The 18,689-nt window shown below is 37.6% G+C and overlaps 1 protein-coding gene across 1 annotated transcript in view; it reads right to left on the minus strand.

The window, feature by feature from the left end:
- The window catches only part of plcb3 (phospholipase C, beta 3 (phosphatidylinositol-specific)), an 80,812-nt gene that overhangs the window by 27,742 nt on the left and 34,381 nt on the right, over positions 1–18,689 (minus strand). The window contains exons 3-5 of the mRNA XM_007242041.4: positions 5,707–5,775; positions 2,709–2,849; positions 2,269–2,348 (exon numbers count right to left, since the gene is read on the minus strand). Coding sequence (XP_007242103.3) covers positions 2,269–2,348; positions 2,709–2,849; positions 5,707–5,775 — 290 coding nt within the window. The remainder of the gene's footprint in view (positions 1–2,268; positions 2,349–2,708; positions 2,850–5,706; positions 5,776–18,689) is intronic.

The following is an 18,689-nucleotide window of genomic DNA, read 5'->3' on the forward strand; positions in this document are numbered from 1 at the left end:
ATGTTCTTATTTAATTTATTGATGCATGTATAAGGATTGTGACAATAAGTCATTTTATGACTGAAAAACTAGAATAAAAAAGTAGCAAACAAAAAACAAGCCTTAGACTCACCAAAAGAAAGAGAACTGGTGAGCTTAGTACCCTAATATGTACTGGTAGGCCAAGGAAAATAATTACAGATTATGACATTTTATAATAATTGCTCACAGGTATTAATGCAACCAAAAGTATTTATTATACAGCACTGCTCAAATAACCTTTAAAGGCTATTTTATGTTGAACAGTGTGGAATTAAGATTATGTTTTTTTACTATTTAATACTTGTTTCTCAGCCTTATGACTTAACTCTTCATAACTATATGCAGAGTTATATCCTTAGTTTATCTTTTGGCCAGGACACGATGCATTTTACTACACAGCTTTTTCAGATTTATTGTAAGACCAAAGACTTTTTAGCCGTTCATAGTTTATATGGTCATACCCTTTAAAAAAAAGATTGCTGATTAATTAACGCTATGCGTTAGTGTCCAAAATGCCCGTTTCTACTACTTTAATGGTGGAGGTAAATTAACTAGCTATGGTTGGCAACCTTACTAAGGCTCAGTGATTAACTGTTGAGCAGAAAAATAACTGTATGGAACCTGGCAACCTGGGATGTGGAAATGGGACTGGGGGAATGGCATGAGCATCCTGATCATGTTATGAGTTACTACAGGAAATACAATCCTTAATGCTCCTTTAAGTTATGCCTACTTACTACCCTATTATTTTTCCTCAGATTGAAATACGCTGATTTTACTTTCATAGTTGGCTTATGCGGCTCACAGGGCCCATAACAAAAGTCAATTTTAGCACTGTAGAAATAACACAGTAGTTACTTAAAGTAATGGTAATTATTCCTGAGTTTTAGTGAATACTACTGCTGTTCTCTGTGTGGTGACAGAGATGTAGAGACCACTTGACTAGGATTTGCTTTTTTGCCTAGAAGGATATCCACCTGTTTTCCCAGCTTAAGCTTCCTGGCGCACAGAGCTTGATTAACCCTTTTTTAACTGTGATATCTATGAAAGCCATATACAGGAAGCCTGATTTGCATATTAACCTGTTCTCTGATATCAACTAGAGCTCTTCAGTGTAACAGGAAATGACTGTCTATAAGAATTAACAAATCATATGCTACTAAATTTGCGTTTGCGTTTTTTGCATCTGGACCTTCTTCCTGATAAAAAGACAACAATGTAAACAGAGGGTTAACACTTCCATCTACTAAACGTTGATTACTCAACCATAGCAGTTAAAATCCTGTACAGTATTTCATTTTAGTCCACTTTAATAACCGGCATGTCATTTAATTAATAAAATAATCAGAAGGGTCTGTTCTAATTGCTGCCACTCTCTCTCTCAGTTTGTCTTTAGATAGTAAATCTTCATAAGCACTATAATAAACGTTATTGATTAAATGAGAACAGTAAAGGCTGTTATCAGAGCATCTTCTTTCATCACAGTGTTTTAATTTCCTCTTCAGACCACTGAATTGATTCCATTTAATTGTTTCTGCTCGTCTTCATCAGTGTCCAGCACTCTTTTACTGTGATCATGGAGCAGAGGATGAGTTAAAAAAAAAAAAAAAAAAAGGACAGTGAAAACGGGGGGGTGGGGGGGGGGGGTGTATGAGACAGAGGTGTGCTGTAACTTTACGGCCCATTGTAAAACATTGTGGGCTGCAATTTACTAAATTAAAAGTTGTTTTATTGGAGGACTAAAACAAACATAATAATGACATGTTTACCCATAAGTACACACAATCTAGTTCACAAACAAACACAGGGAGACACACAGAGACACACACACAAACATACAGAGACACACACATACAGAGACACACACACACACATACAGAGACACACATATACAGAGATAAACACACATACAGAGATACACACACACACAGAGAGACACACACACACAGAGAGACACACACACACACACACACACACACACACACACACATACAGAGACACACACATACAGAGACACACACACAAATACAGAGACACACATACAAATACAGAGACACACACACATACATACAGAGAGAGACACACACATACAAATACACACACATACAGAGACACACACACACACACACACACACATACAGAGACAGAAACGTAGAGAGAGAGACACACAAACACACACACACACGTCCAGAGAGACACACACATACACATACATATATACATACAGAGACACACACAAATACTCACGCTTTGAGTAAGAAGGTATTGCGTGAGCTGTTTTGGGAGAGTATGTTTGTAGCAAGTTTAAACAGCTCCTCGGTCCACACCTGGAGATACAGTCATGCAGACACACACAGAAACACACAATATGAGTCAGCACAGTAAACCAGTGCAGTCTGGGTCAGCTTCAAAGAGGAGGACGAGAGAGAGAGAGAGAGAGAGAGACAAGAGAACGAGGAAATCCCATTGAGGAAATCCCATTAAGGAAATCCCCACAAAGAAAAAATAAAATAAAAAGAGAAGGCCCATTGAGAAAAGATGACCCTATGTAAGAAGGAAAGAGATAGAAAGAAAGAAAGAAAGAAAGAGAGAGAGAGAGAGAGAGAGAGAGACAGACAGACTGGGCATGGGTAAGCGAGACACAGGAACACAGAGTCTTGGTGTAGGTGGCAGATTGATGTTATTACCTTGGCAATGTCCTCCTGCATAGCCTGGAAGTTGAGGAAGGAGATGTTGACCAGGTCGTTGCCATGGACAACCGTCACCAGCTTGCCCTCCACATTCCCCTCACCTTTCCCAAAGCCCAGCAATTCTCGCACTGTTAGGGCCTACACACACACACACACACACACGTGCACACACATTAATACATAGTGGAGTAACTGCAAATGTTACAACCTAGCCCCTCAGTCTGGTAATTCTGGTAAAGTGTGAAAGTCTGGTTAAAACACACACACACACACAAACAAACACCTAAATCATCTCAAATCCCTGTAGAGAAGAACTGCAAATAAATAAACACAAACATATTGACAACATGTCTAATGTAAAACATGTTCTGGATGATATAAAGCCCACCAGCACTGAGCTGGGGACAAGTGGAACTGTGTTATCTGGACTGATGGTAAGGTCGAATCCAATACTTTAGGGACAAGTTGGTGAGTTGGGGATGAGGTGGGGTGAAGTGCTGGTCATTCAACATCCATGGCTAGCAGTTAGCCGCTAATGCTAATGCTCCAGCCTTAGTGCTGGAGAAATTTGGGAATCTGAGCTTACTGTAAATAAACTGAAGTGCTTTACTCACCAAAATAACCATTTTTAGGAGAGAAATATGCGTAGATTAACATCCAGTGCTCGTTTGACTTTAATAGAAAGTCTTTTTAATTACAGATATGTTTACTTAGCTTAGCTTTACTTATTTAGCTACCCACCACCACCCTGCTGAATTAGAAGTTACTTGTAGTGTCTCTTAAAATTCGCCTTATGTATAAAAATAGACCAGAAAATAGACGTTTACTGATCGTGTGCCTTATAATACGGTAATTTATTTTTTTATTGTATCAGTTTCTTGAGATAATATTGATATAAAGTAAAATCAAATCTATCTAATCACTTTATTTTGGAAGAACTATTGAATGAGCAGGTGTGTCAATACTTTTGTCCATAGTATTACAGTATTTTGCCCTAATATAGGCAAACAACTCTTATTAAAGTAGCTTAGCACTATTCAAAACTGCTTTTATACCTTCTTTTAGGTTTATTAGATGAGATGTTTTTTGGATAACCAAACATAGGTCTGATCTCAGTTCTCCCCCTTTTTGTATGTTCTTCACAGTGTCTGGATTTCTGCAGCTCATTCGGAAACCCTCTCCACCCACCAGTCACAGTTTAATTTCATCCAGCTAATTGTGATTAATCCCCGGGTGCAGCGCCCCACCCTGCACCTCCAGCAGTCTGTTAAAGTACAGCGTGTGACTGTTCCTCTGCAGAGCTCTGCCCTCTTCTGTAGCTTTATGGTTCAACCATAGAGATCTGATCTTACAAACACAGCCACACTATCAAAAAGCAGCCAGCAATAAACTTTTATAAGGTCATAGTACACAGAGAGAGAGAGAGAGAGAGAGCACAGCACACTCCACCTGAACAGCAGTGTTGAGTCCCTGTGCTGCGTCTTTCAGCTCAATGGAAGTGAGACGTCTATAAATAGCTTTTACTACGTTCTCCAGTTACAGAGATGATTTTTTAATGAGCTGAGCATTAATATCTGCTCTGTAGAGTGATGAACGGGTTCAGATAAATGATAAAGATTGAGGTCGAGTAGTCATGCTGATAACTAATAAGTAGAACCGTGTCGGCCTATCAGTCTGTGCAGCAATAAATGAGAATTGTACATAATTGTTCAGCTCTTTTAAGGAACGTGTCAATGTAATTCTTTTATTCACATTTATTTGTGTTGATTGTGACAGTTTTTATTGCTCATTAATAAAAATAACAAATCTTATGTTAAACACACTGTTTAGCATACGTATAAGGGCTGGCAATCAAGCTAAAATTTAAATGTAAATATAATATAAACATATGAAATAATACACCAAATCGGACCATTTCTCAAAAAGACAATGTATGCAATATATAGCATTTTGTCCCCTCAATGTTATAAATTCAGTAGGACAGTGATATAACTCCTAAATGCATGAGTGGGTGCTCATATTTTTTAAAGTGTAATATCTTTATTTTTGCTGTTTTAAACTTTGAGAAAATTGTTAATTGCCATTCCTTCTTGAGTTGTGTCAGAACAGCTGGCATGATTAAAGAGACCACTTACAAATTATGAGTTTCTTTCAATTATCAAAATTGAAAACCTCTGGAATATAATCAAGAGCAAGATGGATGATCACAAGCCATCAAACCAAGCTGAACTGCTTGAATTTTTGCACCAGGAGTGGCATAAAGTTATCCAAAAGCAGTGTGTAAGACTGGTGAAGGAGAACATGTCAAGATGCATGAAAACTGTGATTAAAAACGTTAAAAAAAAGAGTTATTCCACCAAATACTGATTTCTAAAATGAACTTGCTTTCTCATTTCGCATTTTCTGCAAATAAATGCTCTAAATGACAATATTTTTATTTGGAATTTAGGAGAAATGTTGTTCGTAGTTTATAGAATAAAACAACAATAGTTATTTTACTCACCTATAAAAAACTGATTCAGATTTTTTTCCAGAGCTGTACGTATTCACTGACTTCCACTGAATGTGTGTGTTTGAAAATCATTTGCTGTATAAATATACAGTATGTACACACTGACTTCCACTGAAAGTGCAAGTGTTTCATCATTCGCTGTATAATCAAGTGATGAAGAAGTATGACACCACTTGCTTTAAAAATCTAAATTCTTGTAAGTGTAGCCTGCATGTGCAATTTAATCAAACTACAAACCAGTGGAACCTGATAAGAATTGTGTAAAAATCGGCCACATTCATTTTCCATCATCATTTCTTTTCCACTTTTTCTATAAAATATCCATAGAAAATTAAAATAGTCGTGTAAAGGTAACACTTTATTTTTTTGTAAAAAAAGACTGGAAAATAAGTATTGAAACATTAAATCATCATTAATCCACCCATTCCTATTTAAAACAAAAGAGTTAAGACAAAGACACACTTTCTCTCCTGCACACCGTACCTTTGGTAACTTGGCAAACTTCCCTGTTCTGGTGTCCCTGATATGGCTGATGTCCACAATCTCCACCTCCTGAGGAGAAATGAAAACAGAAAATGTAAACAGGTTTCGCATGTGTATACTCTTCCAAAGCTTCTGCAGCTCCAGAGTCGCAGTTTAGCACACACTGAAATGCGAGAGATGGAATAATAAAGAGTCTTTTAGGTACACTTCTGATTTTAAAAGGCTTATCCCTAACTAAACATCGTCCGTAACACACGCACGACAAAAGCTATTATGTAAAGGCTCTGAAATCCCAGTTTAAACACAACCCAGGTTCACTGGGACCCATCACATACAGAGGAGCAGGAGTTTCTGAGATTCTGTCACAGGATCCAATCATCACTCACGGTGGAATGTGAGAATGTGAGAAAAGCAGAAACTAATTACAGATTTAATCGAAGATGTGGTTATAGACAACATCGCCTGGAGAAACAGAGCTGCAGAATCAGACATGGCCTTTAGAGAAGGGGAGCATGTTTTAAAAAAGTCTGGTAACTTGAGTAAAGCACTGAGAAATGATGGTGTGCAATTTACAGCATTTTTTTATACGTGGGTCATCCACCCAATGACTACCTATGCAATACTTACTGTAAAATGACATCATCTTAGTGCTGGGTAAAGTGCAAAACATGTTATTTGAGGGCACTCAAACCGGTTTTGTGCCTGAATATCATCTACAATAGACAAGGGACTGGCTACAGGTCCCATGATACACTATTATCATTATAGCACTGTTGATTGTTATGTTAAATGTTTATGTTATAAGTGAGCAAAAAAAAAAACTGCTGATCACATATGCTATAAACTGATATTGCATATACTTATGTCATATTATGATACACATGTTTGCATCTTATACTTCAGATTGTACTCTTTTGGCATTGCACTGTCCTGTGTGTTAAACTATCTAATTTTTGGTGTATTTATAAAAGTACATTTATATACATAATTTCAGTGTACTTCTACTATGAACTGTGAGGAACATAGGGGTGCGAATCTCTCAGTGTGTGGCAATTTGATTCAATCCCGATTTTTGGGGTCACGATTGGATTCAGAACCGATTTTCGATTCCGGAACAATTTTTCAATTTAAATGATTTATATTTATTTTTTTTTTTAATTATGTGCATTTATTTAAAACAACCACTTTAGGTTCCTTACTTTATCAAATGTTTTTGCAACATTTTATATTTAATTTTTTGTAAATCTTTAAAATGTAATCTTAAAAATAAAACACAGACATCACAGTTTTTTAACCATATTGCTTCGTGGCTTTATTTTCAAAACTTAACCTTGAGTATTAAACCTACAGAACCTGAAATATTAAACATATGACTGGGTCTGGGAGTCACACGTAAGTGCTAGTCTATCAGTATTAATCAGAGCTTCTCCCACTTTATTCTTTCTTATTATAATTTTTTTTAAAAAAAGCAACATGAAGGTAAAACGTACCTTGGTTCCAGCATATTAAACATAAAATTAAATATAAATAATACGCAAAATGTGGTATGCAGTACTGTCTGGATTAGGAGCATCAAAAAATAAAATCTAAACACATTTTTAAAACGATTTTGGGGCATTTAGGATCGATTCAGAATCGCCAGGCCTAGGAATCACGATTCTTAAAAAAAAATCCCTTAATGGACACACCCCATGAAACATGGCCTATGATCGATCACCACTGCTCCTCCTTGTTCTGACACTGACAACAGTCGGCAGTTATGCTGGAGTGTCAGGAGCTTATGAGGGCACACTGAACCCATGCTGGTAAGGACCGGGGTGGTGTGGTTTAGCACAGCACTCTGTAAACAGCACAGCTCCTGAATGTGAACAGTAAACAAAGCAGAACAGAACCATAAATACTCGGTATTTGTCTTCTACCTCTTTCCTGCCCTCTATTTAATAGAATTCACTCTCTTTTACACCCTTTTTCTGTCTCACTTGACTTTGCTTACCTTTTTCCTTGTCTCTATCTGTTAACAAGTCATTAATCTTATTAGGAACAGTCATCAAGTATTTTCCCAACATTCTGATCTTTGCCATTGAATTTAAACAAATTAAAATCACAATGAATTTTGTGTTGTTGGACCAGTTGTATGGTACAGTTGTTGGGTTTGTAATGTGTAAACATTAAGTGGAACCAACCGTTTAAAATAAATAAAAAGATTTAGATTTTGGTAATGTTGCTAAACCTTGTACCTCCAAAATATCACCTTTTTAATTACAAAGGAGAAAAAAGTTATCTTAGTTTCAGTAGTAGTATCATTTTGTAGCCTTTAATTATATTGGTCTGTTTGTGATGTAAAGGACTACAGCGAGGTGTCAAAGTATAAATGATGTCAAAAAGTAACAAATTAATACACATACAGCTCTGGAAAAAAATAGAGAACACTTAAAATGAGGAGTTTATTTGATTTTACCAAATTGAAAACCTCTGAAATATAATCAAGAGGAAGATGGATGATCACAAGCCATCAAACCAAGTTGAACTGCTTAAATATTTGCACCAGTAGTGGCATAAAGTTATCCAAAAGCAGTGTGTAAGATTGGTGGTGGAGAACATGCCGAGATGCATGAAAACTGTGATTAAAAACCAGTGTTATTCCACCAAATATTGATTTCTGAACTCTTAATACTTCATGAATATAAAATTGTCATTATTTTTATTTGGAATTTGGGAGAAATGTGGTCCGTAGTTTATAGAATAAATCAACCATGTTTATTTTTACTCTGATTTTACTACCTATAAATAGGTATAAAACAGAGAAACTGATTCAGAAACTGAAGTGGTCTCTTAATTTTTTCCAGAGCTGTATAATTTAGCTCAAATTTAGTTTAGTTTTGCTCAACTGTGTAAACAGGCTATATTGAGTGTTATGGTTTGTATTTAATGGCTACAAATGTTCACAGAGCAAAGCAGGGCTACCTGCCATTCAGACCCTTTAAGGAATGTAAAGCTAATAAATACCTGCTGCAAACAGAAGTAAGTCACTACCCTTCACTATTCTCTATTCTCTCACTTTCCCTTCCCTATTCTTTCTGTGTTAGCGTTACTTTCCCCTGCAGGATTCTTCCTGCCTCCCAGGCAAATTCTCTCTCTGTAATGATTAAGTTCTGGAGTTGAACGTTCCCTCGAGTGTGTGCGAGGGGTTAGAGGTTACGGGTTGGAGTCCACCAGGGAAGTGTTCCAGTCCAAACAGGCGCAGAGGGACACACGCATCCATATACATGCGCACACAGACACACAGACACACATCCACAAACACACACACTCCATTCTTTATCTTCTTCCCTTAGGCCACTTTGTCATTACAACATTCTAATGACGACTCCCTGAAGGGAGCTAGCTAGCTTGCCACACACACCTGTCATTGACAGCCTCTTTTAGCCAATCAAGAGTCGGTCAGTGCCAGCCATACAGAGTGCCCTCCTCAATTTCACACACAGGAAACGTCTAACTGAAAACTTCTGCAAAAAGCAGGCCAGAGAAAAGAAAGCATAACTAAACAAATCAGAAGACGCAGAGGGAGAGGTTTAGTTTAAGGAGATAAAAAAAGGAAAGAAAATAAAGTTAAAAACTGATATTAAGAATGATGGCAATATGGAGGCATGTGAACGGCAGTTTGTTTTACAATATGCTTTTCCACAGGTCTAGACTTGTGAAATATCTTCCTGTAACTTGAGCAAGTTGACAGACTGTGTGAGTGTGTGTGTGTGTGTGTGTGTGAGAGAGAGAGAGAAAGAGTGTGTGTGTGTGTGTGTGTGTGTGTGGGAGAGAGAAAGCATGTGTGTGCATGTTTTGACCATGCATACATTCTCTTCATTTTTGAGGAATTACTGTGGAAGAGTTAGTCTACTCTGCAAGTCTAAAACAATTAAATCAATTAATACATGGCATTCACACACACAAAGAGATATGCGCATATAAACACACTCACACACACTGTGTTTTGGTATATCAGTAACACTGCCTTGACTTGAAGTCAAACAAGCAGGCTAGGAGCCATTTATCATGCAGCTTTCTCACGCTTTGGAGAGAAGCAGCTCTGTCTGAATAAGGCTGAACTCTTAACACAGAGAAACCACACAGCTGAATAACAAGTGTCTAAATATGTCAGTATTCACTATATAATGAGGATTAAAATTTTGACCGGAACTAGCATGATGTCCCAAGATTTCTGCCATGTGCTAACTAGCCACAGTTAGCAGCAGCGCTATTAGCTACACTAAGGAACCCTGAGTGTTCTGGTCAGCCAGGGTGATATCAGCTAGCGGTTCGTCCCACATAGCTTGTTTTAACACAGTAAACATGCATGCTACATTCTGATATACCTCACCTCTGAAAGGCGAAAGAGCTATCGCTGTGGTTAGCGGCTAATGCTAATACTGAAACTCCTTTATAACACGCTACTTTAGCGGAGTGGCTTTTCTGCTCCTCACAAGCTGACTGGTAGAATTATAACATAAGGCAAAACAGGTTATAAGGTGCACTGTTGATTTTTGGGAAAATTAAAGAGTTTTAGGTGCGCCTTATAGTGCGAAAAATACAGTAAAATACAAATAGATTGAAAGAACCCCCCAAAAATTATATATATATATATTATTATAAGTGTAAGAAATAATAGATATATTGAAGTACTGAGGTATGTTTAGGAATGCTTGATGAATTCTGTAAAATAAAACATTGCTTATTAAAGAATAATTTACATAGAAACAATCAGTGGCAGACTTTGGATCATTCTATATTGCGTCATCTCTTGTCAGTAGAGCTAAAGCCAGTATTTTATTACTAGGACTTTGCAGTACGCCTCGCCTTGCACCTGCTGCTCATTCCCTAACACTCATTCCTTACCACACTGGCTAGGTTAGCTCAAGTGAACTGGACTACGCTTGATAAGGCAGTCATGCTACACATGCTAACATGCGTATGAAAACTCTCTACAGTGTTTTAAAACTGGACTGCTGCAGCCACTTCACACGCTCGCTCTCATTTCCTACTGACTGCATCTTTAAACCCCTGTGTTGTACTCTGTCTTTAGACTACACTTTTCTAAATGCATACAAAGTAAAATTTTATTTTACTCATATTTATTTATTTATTTTTTTACTTATGATGATACTCTTTTATACTTTTTTAAAATTTGTTTAAAAAGATGTATCGCCTTGCATTGGATCATACTATATTCTATAACTTTCAACTGAAGTAATTGGCAAGGTTCATGTACATCACTTTACGAATGCAGTAGATTTTATCAGAGGAAATAATCTGTGTTTAAAATCTAGACCAGGGGTCACCAACATGGTGCCCGCGGGCACCAGGTAGCCCGCAAGGACCTTATGAGTAGCCCGCAGACCTGGTCTAAAAATAGCATTTTTGTTGCTATTCTTTTTTTTTTTTAAATCACAGTTGCATTGGTGTAATTTTAGATTATATTAGATTAATATTAGCTTAGAGATAGCCTATAGTTTATATATTATACAATATAATGTAATATAATATGTAATATTATATTAAAATATAATATAATATAAAATGTAAACAATTGCAGAGATTTATAAAAATAGTGTTGCATATTGATATGTGTCTTCACATAGATGAATGTCATTAATTATTAATAATAACATATAAAGGTAAATTGAGAAAAGTTGTAATTTCATGAGTGTGTATCAAACTGGTAGCCCTTCGCATTAATTGGTACCCAAGAAGTAGCTCTCAGGTTCAAAAAGGTTGGTGACCCCTGATCTAGACCGTATGGGCTGTTCTGTCGGTTCCTGCAGCTAAACTGGTTTTGAGGATTTCTGCTCAATGTTTTGGCTCAGGAACTTGCGGGAGGTGTGGAGGAGGAAGAACAGGAAGTGTCAGAGGCTCAATCTTGTGCTCAAGAAACAGCAGTAGGGAGGGACTTCTACGTGTCTGTAACGGTAATGTAAGGCTGTGAAAAAAGCAAAAGAGCAAAAGGAGCATGAAGCACACAACAGACTGGTGTCTGGATAAAGAAAGAAAAAGAAAGTGCATACTGAGACTGGGTAGAGTCTTATTTTGCCTTTAAAAACAGCCTTTCCACAAGAACTTGGACACATTTTTTTGCTATTTTGCTCTATTATAACATGAGTCATGCCATTCCTGCTGCACATTATTTGGGAATAACATTCGTGCTGTTTATCTGCTATTCTGCCACATTCCAAAGCTGTTCTTTTGGATTTCGATCTGGTGACTGGGAAGGCTGCTGAAGAACACTGAGCTGAACAGAAGTGGACCCTCTGTGGTGTTATGCTGTTGTTCAATAATACACCTCCCTATACTGAGTTTTTCAATCAATAAGCAAAATCATAATTCACAGCACAATATATTGTCTGGACTATGTATTTACAGAAGTGTTTCACATTTCTAGTAATGGAATCACACAGTCCTGCACATTTGAGTAACTACCCTACTTTAACACACCACACAAACTCTAAAAAGACTTTTGAAAAGTTGCTATTGATCAAATAATTTTAATCAGATGTGTTTGTAGAAGAAAAAGTAATATATGTGCGGAGCAGGGTGCCTCCAGCCCACATTTGAACGTGTACATACATGTATTAATTGTATTGCAATAGTGATTTAGCCTTATAGTGTTATGGGTGCTGGGTGATTTGATAAAAAAATATTTGGTATAAATATCATAATATATAAAGACATTTTCACAGTATAGAATATTTAAATTTAAATTCAAATACTTTCTTATGCACCATTTTTGAGTAATTAAATAAGGATTATTTACTCTTCTGTAATAAAACGTGCACTTACGTCAGTGTTCTTTAAGCACTGATGATATCCCAAATATTGTTGATACGATAAGAAAATTGAGCATGATACAATAAAACATTAATATATTGGCCAGATCTAATTTGAACTGAATTTAATAGAAATTTTAAATAAAAATTGCCTACACAAATCTAACATCTGAGCTGATTTTCTCTACCCCACAACTTAAAGTTAAGTTATGTTATGGGAGTAGTTTTGCGAGTTATCATAGAAAATAATCAAAGAGAAAAGAGAAAGTCTATTCTCTCTGTATGATTTGGCCACCCCTTCTGACACAAACAATCCTGCCAACCTAATTTATAGAGATAATTTTTTCTTCATTATCTGAAGCTGCTGGCTCATATCAGCCTCATTTTTTGTATTGAACTGACATTACACGATTGGCTGATTAAATAATACACAATTCTAGACACAGAAAGCCCATATAATAGAAGTCGTATGGCGTATCAGTATAAGGACACATGTAAGACAGATGTGATGTCGGACCCTGAGGGCCATTTTCTTCACCCCATATGCTCTGACTGGGTCTTTTGTCCTGGGGAAGGAGCTCACTGCTGAGAAATGTGGACAACCCCCACCCTGACACAAACACACTCACTTCTGTTACACAATACGATGAATAAGGGTGTAAAACTCTGACCCCATAGGTTTAAAACAGATTGTGTACAATGGAGGTACTCTTTAAGAGTGGTGGGAAAATGTTTTAAGTTGGAAAAATAATAAAGAATATTCAATTAATTTGTTAAATCAAGTGATAAAAAAAATGCATTTCAATTCCTACCTTTGTGCATAATGTATGTGACTAAACAAAGCTAAACAACTAACAGTTTTGTAGTTAATTCCCTTCTCGTAAACACACAAACACACATACACACACAGTCCCATGTGGTGCTGACCTCTATGATCCACTGTGTCAGAGTGGAACTTACTCCCGTAACCAGTGGCAACAGTCTCATCCTGTTTCCGCTGGTGCCAAGTTTAGGTTTTTTAAAGAAGGGAAGGGGAAGAGAGAAGCAGTGGTAGTAGTAGGGTGAAAAGTACACTGTGTGGGTGGCACTGTAGATACTTGATACGCTTGAGAAACAGGGACAGTCCTCTAGCTTCTACATTCTTTCATTCACATCCACTCTTTTGTGCGGTACTATCCCACAGCACAGACTATACAGAAAATAAGAAAGGAACTGGACAGTGCCGTCAGTGCAAATGCCAACATACACGCATGCATGTACACATACACACACACATAAAATCTACACATAGAAAGAGATTTGCAAAAAATATCATGCACCATTTATCTAAGGGTCATAAGTAAAAAACACATTTCAGCAGAGTCACCCAAACACCACAGCTCAATAAACAAGTTTACATTGTTTATTTAAACATTAACCTATACTCTGGCCTAAAACTATTCTAGCTTTTTAAAACAGTTATGTAGAAATACAGATTATTGTTTTAATATAGTTATGCTGACCTCAATACTGTCCATTGTTTTGCATAGCAAGGACAGCCTATTCATATGAATAAGCTAGTATGTGAAATCTGTTTAGAAACAGTGGCTTTATTGTGTGTATATTTTGTTTGTTTTTGTGATATTCCAAAATATATGAACATTCCAACTCCAATCTCTGCACATTCTTAATGTTTAAAAGTCTCATAAGCCCTATCTGTACGGGATTAGTTTCTCAGGGGGATGTCTGTAAAAAATATTTCACACTTCTACTCAGTAATAAAACTTTTGCATCCGGACTGCAATAAAAAAAAAACAAAAACAAAAAAAAACAGGAGCACCAGTGAGATTTTAGGCTTTCTCAGTCACATGATATCGCGTTCAGTAGCTCCTCCATTTCCACTCGCAGTTATGTTTACGTGGATCACCATGGAAATGCGCACCCAAAGTGTAATAGCGGTGCGTGGCAGCGGACAAATAGCTATTTTATTAAACACGAGGTGACGAGTTAGTTCAGTTGAGAATAAAATTATCAGAGAACCACACAGTTCAGCGAAAAACAGTAGATCATCTAGCCTGTAATTTTCTCAGAGGACGTCTGAGAAAAACATGTACATGGTCGTTCTGAACGGGAATAAAATCACAGAGGACACCCTATAAAAGAGAAAACTATGCCAGGACTCCCTGAGAAACTAATCCCGTCCAGATAGTGGTTTAGAATGACAATAATACCATTCATCACAGTTATTTTTGGTAACAATATATTGTCCAAACAAATATAGTTAGTGTAAAAGGCCTACATTGCACTGATTCGTACTGATGCAACTTATTTCTAAAAAAAAAAAAAAAAAAAGAAGACGGTGTATAAAAATGTGGAAAGATAAACCAGTTTGAATAAAGTAACAAAGACACACACACACACATTTAAGCTGTCAAGAGGATTAAAAGGGCGAGAGCAAGAGATTAGAAGAATAAGAGACTTAGCCATCGGAATAGAGCGAACAGCTGAGAGGTGCAGACACAGACGTCAAACATAGTTAGAGAGAGACATAGAGAGAGAGATAGAGAGAAAGAAAGAGAGAGAGAGAGAGAGAGAGAGAGAGGGCAAAAGAAGGGAAAGTGTGTGAGAGAACAAACAAACAGAGAAACTTATGAAGAGAACAGAAGAAAGAGCAAGAATGCAAAATAAAGTGAGAAAAATTATGAAAGCGTAAAAGTTAGAGCAAAGCAAACTGAAAAACAAAAAGAGTGAGAAACATAGCAAGAGAAAGAGCGAGAGATTGAAGGATAATGCATAATAGCACAAAAGAGAAAGAGTATCAGTAAAAAGTAAGAGGGAGAGAGTGCAAGAAGGAGAACAAGAGCAAGAGAGGGAGAAAGTGCAAGACTGACAGTAAATGTCCTGTTAATGAGTGACAATGAACACTAATCAAAGGAGAAAAGCACAAACCCAAAGAAAAAGAGAGAGAGAGAAAGGGTGGGACCGGTGTATTTGTGCATGCCATTCTTCTTCCTCCCTTCTTTTCCCTCCCTCTTCATCATTCTCCTCAGAATGTGTGTGGTCATATTACACTGAATCACCACAGAAAAGCCTTTATCAGCTTTGCTGTCTGTCTGTCTCTCTTTTTATCAGTCTGCCTATCGTCTATTGTCCGTCTGTCCATCCACTCAGTACTGGCTGGTCTCTCTGGTCTGTGCGGATCATTCGATTGGTTTGGGTGAAAAGCGTGTGATGCTTGTCATTCCTTTACCACAAAAGGGAGAAAAACTCTCCCTCAGCTGGGCAGCACAGTGCAAACACACACACACTTCATATCCACTTACTGCAGACCTAACACCAGCTACACCAGCCTGCTGAGAACCTGCTTTATTTACAACAATGACCCCACACACACACACACACACACACACACACAGAGCTGTCTGTGGTAGGGCTATGAAAAAATACCAGTATTGCTACACACTGCAACAGCCATCTGCCTTGCAATATATGAAAGTACTTTAGTGAATCAACACAGGAACTTTAAAACTGATGTCAGTAAGTTTTGGGATTTAGGGCCCTCTCTGGTGAGATTGGGTAATTGCACCAAGCATGTGGAAGAATCATTTTAAACTGGATCGGTGTGATGCGGTCTCCTTTCAGAGCCGATGAATTCGAATCCAGATTATGTTCAGTCAGGAAAAGAGAGCACGCTCTGTCAGAAACTTCACTTCAACTACAGACTTTGTTTTTTACTAGGGGTGAATGAGCTACTGAGTTCTGAGTTTCCTCTTCTGAAGTGTCCATTGCTCCAGCAGCCGCTCGCGTTCAGTAAAACTGAGCTGGATCCACTTTTAGAATCTGTACTTGTGACGTAATACATAAAGATGCGTAACGTGACCAGAAAAACTCCTGGGAAAAGCGACCCGACACCCCAGACATTTTTAAAATTAATATATTAGGCTTAGCAGAGATGGTCGTTTAAGCACACTGGTATCATTAAACACAATATTTAATCCCTTCTCCACTCAGAAATACTTCTGCTTTCAGTTTAGAAACAAAACAATAAGGACTGCCACTTTAAATGGGCTAAATGTTTGTAGACACTTCTTATTCCAGTAAATGCATTCAGACTCAGATTTAATCTATACATCACTGAGAAATGTAATTTATCCATCAATTTTTGAGTTGAAACGTTGGGGATGCTGAGATGAGGTGGAGATCATTCCACATATTGACTACAGCTTGACCACATCACTAACATGCAATCAAATCCTCACAGCAATGCCCCATGATATAGGAGAAAAAAAACTTTCACTGGACAGCAAAAACAGCTACTCCAACAAAAGCAAGATGATCTTTTTGTTTAAGACCATTCTTCTTCCGATTTTGGAGAAACGATGCACAAGCAGGTGTCCCAATACTTTTGTCCTTATAGTGCCGCACGGCAGAAAAGAGGAATTGAACATCAGTAGTGAAAGTGAGCTTCTGTGGGAGAGAGACAGGCCGAGAGGAAATGCTCACTTTATCAATCCAGAAAACACACTTCCTGTAGTTGAGAGACAGTGTGTGTGTGTGTGTGTGTGTGTGTGTGTGTGTGTGTGTGTGTGACTGAATTCAGGGGGATTACTTTCCTAGTGGAATTAGCATAATAAAATATTAATCGTCTGGATAATCTCTTTAGCCTAAATTGGCTTTTGACAAAAACACTAAACGCTAATCACTGCCAGCCAGTGGCCGCTCTTCCGAGTGGCTGAACCACAAACAGGCATTAGACCTTAACAAACAGGCCAGCGGCCAGCGCGCACAAAACCTCACAAAACACTGGATTAGACCTACACCTCCTGCTCACCCTAATGCTAATATACTGCTAACAGAGAAGCCAAACAATGAAGGCCTTGCAACATCCCTCTCGCTTTCTCTCTCTCACTCTCTCTCTGAACTTCATCTCTTTTTGACATGAGGACCTTCTTGTCGTAGATAAGGCTGAAGGAGTGTTTAAGAGTAAAGTCTGAAAACTCCTTCACTCACACTCCCTTTCATTTTCTCTCTCTTTCTGGCATGCCTTCACTCACTTTCTGACAGTCATGAGGCTTTGCCTGCCTGCTTGCTTAAAGAAACACAGCACCCTTCTTAACTGGAACTCTATGAGCCTAGAATCTATTTTTATATACCATCATAGAATTCAGGCATTTCTTCAGTAAAGGCCTAGTCATCTAAGCATGGGTGTGTGTATATAAACTCAAACACTCTTACAAATCCCAGGAACTAAGATACTCTTAAAGGGGACTGTGGGTGGATCAGGGATTTCGTTTTAAATTACAAATATTTCTAAAAGTATATGGAAGTTATTACACCCGTGTTCTTCACTATAAACTAACTAAACTGTTTTCTACAGATGTGGCAGGATTAGGTAGAAGGAAGTAGGTGGTGGCGTAACAAATCATATAAATCTTATAATCTGTGATTCACACTTCTTTCTGGTGTGAAAGAAAGAAGAGCAAGGTTATAGTAGCGTGAGGTGTGGAAGTCTCATATGAACTAGGGCTGGGCGATATTTTAAAAATACAAATGATTTATGCAAATAAAGTAGGAACACAAAGGCCTTTCAAACACAAAAGTAAAATTCGCATCAGTCTCCCTTTTTTGCAAATCTAATTTAAAAAAAATGTGACATGATCAGTAAGATCAGTAAGATTTTTTTGAAGTTTTTTCTGTCTCTCTTTAACTTTTGCCAAAGTTTCAGATGCCTCATTTTGGCTCACTTCTCCTCATCCTAATGTCAAAACTTCTTTCAGCTCTTTTACACCCAATCTGTCTCCATATCTGTCACTTTCCCATGGGACTTCCTGCCAGCCTTCTAAACAAAGGCAGAGCAAAGAGAACGAAGAGCAGAAAAGTGCCTTAAACAGATAACTGCCCTAACTCTGAGAGAAAGAAGAGAGAAAAAGATAGTATGTAAGAGAGAAAGAGTTTAAGAGAAAGAGAGAGGGGAAAGAGAGAGAATGTATGGCTATGTTCACATTACCAGGCTGAAGTGACTCAGATTTTTTTCTTAATGTGGCTTAGATCTGATTTTTTCATCAGACTTTGGCACGTTCACAGATTGCTATATGCTTCTCTCTCCAACCAACACATCTCTTGGTGCAGCTGTGCAGCTATAGCTGCAAAAACAGCAAAAGCAAACCACCTGACATTTTCTCCTCCTCG

Source organism: Astyanax mexicanus, chromosome 8, assembly GCF_023375975.1.
Source record: "Astyanax mexicanus isolate ESR-SI-001 chromosome 8, AstMex3_surface, whole genome shotgun sequence".
Lineage (NCBI taxonomy): Eukaryota > Metazoa > Chordata > Actinopteri > Characiformes > Acestrorhamphidae > Astyanax > Astyanax mexicanus.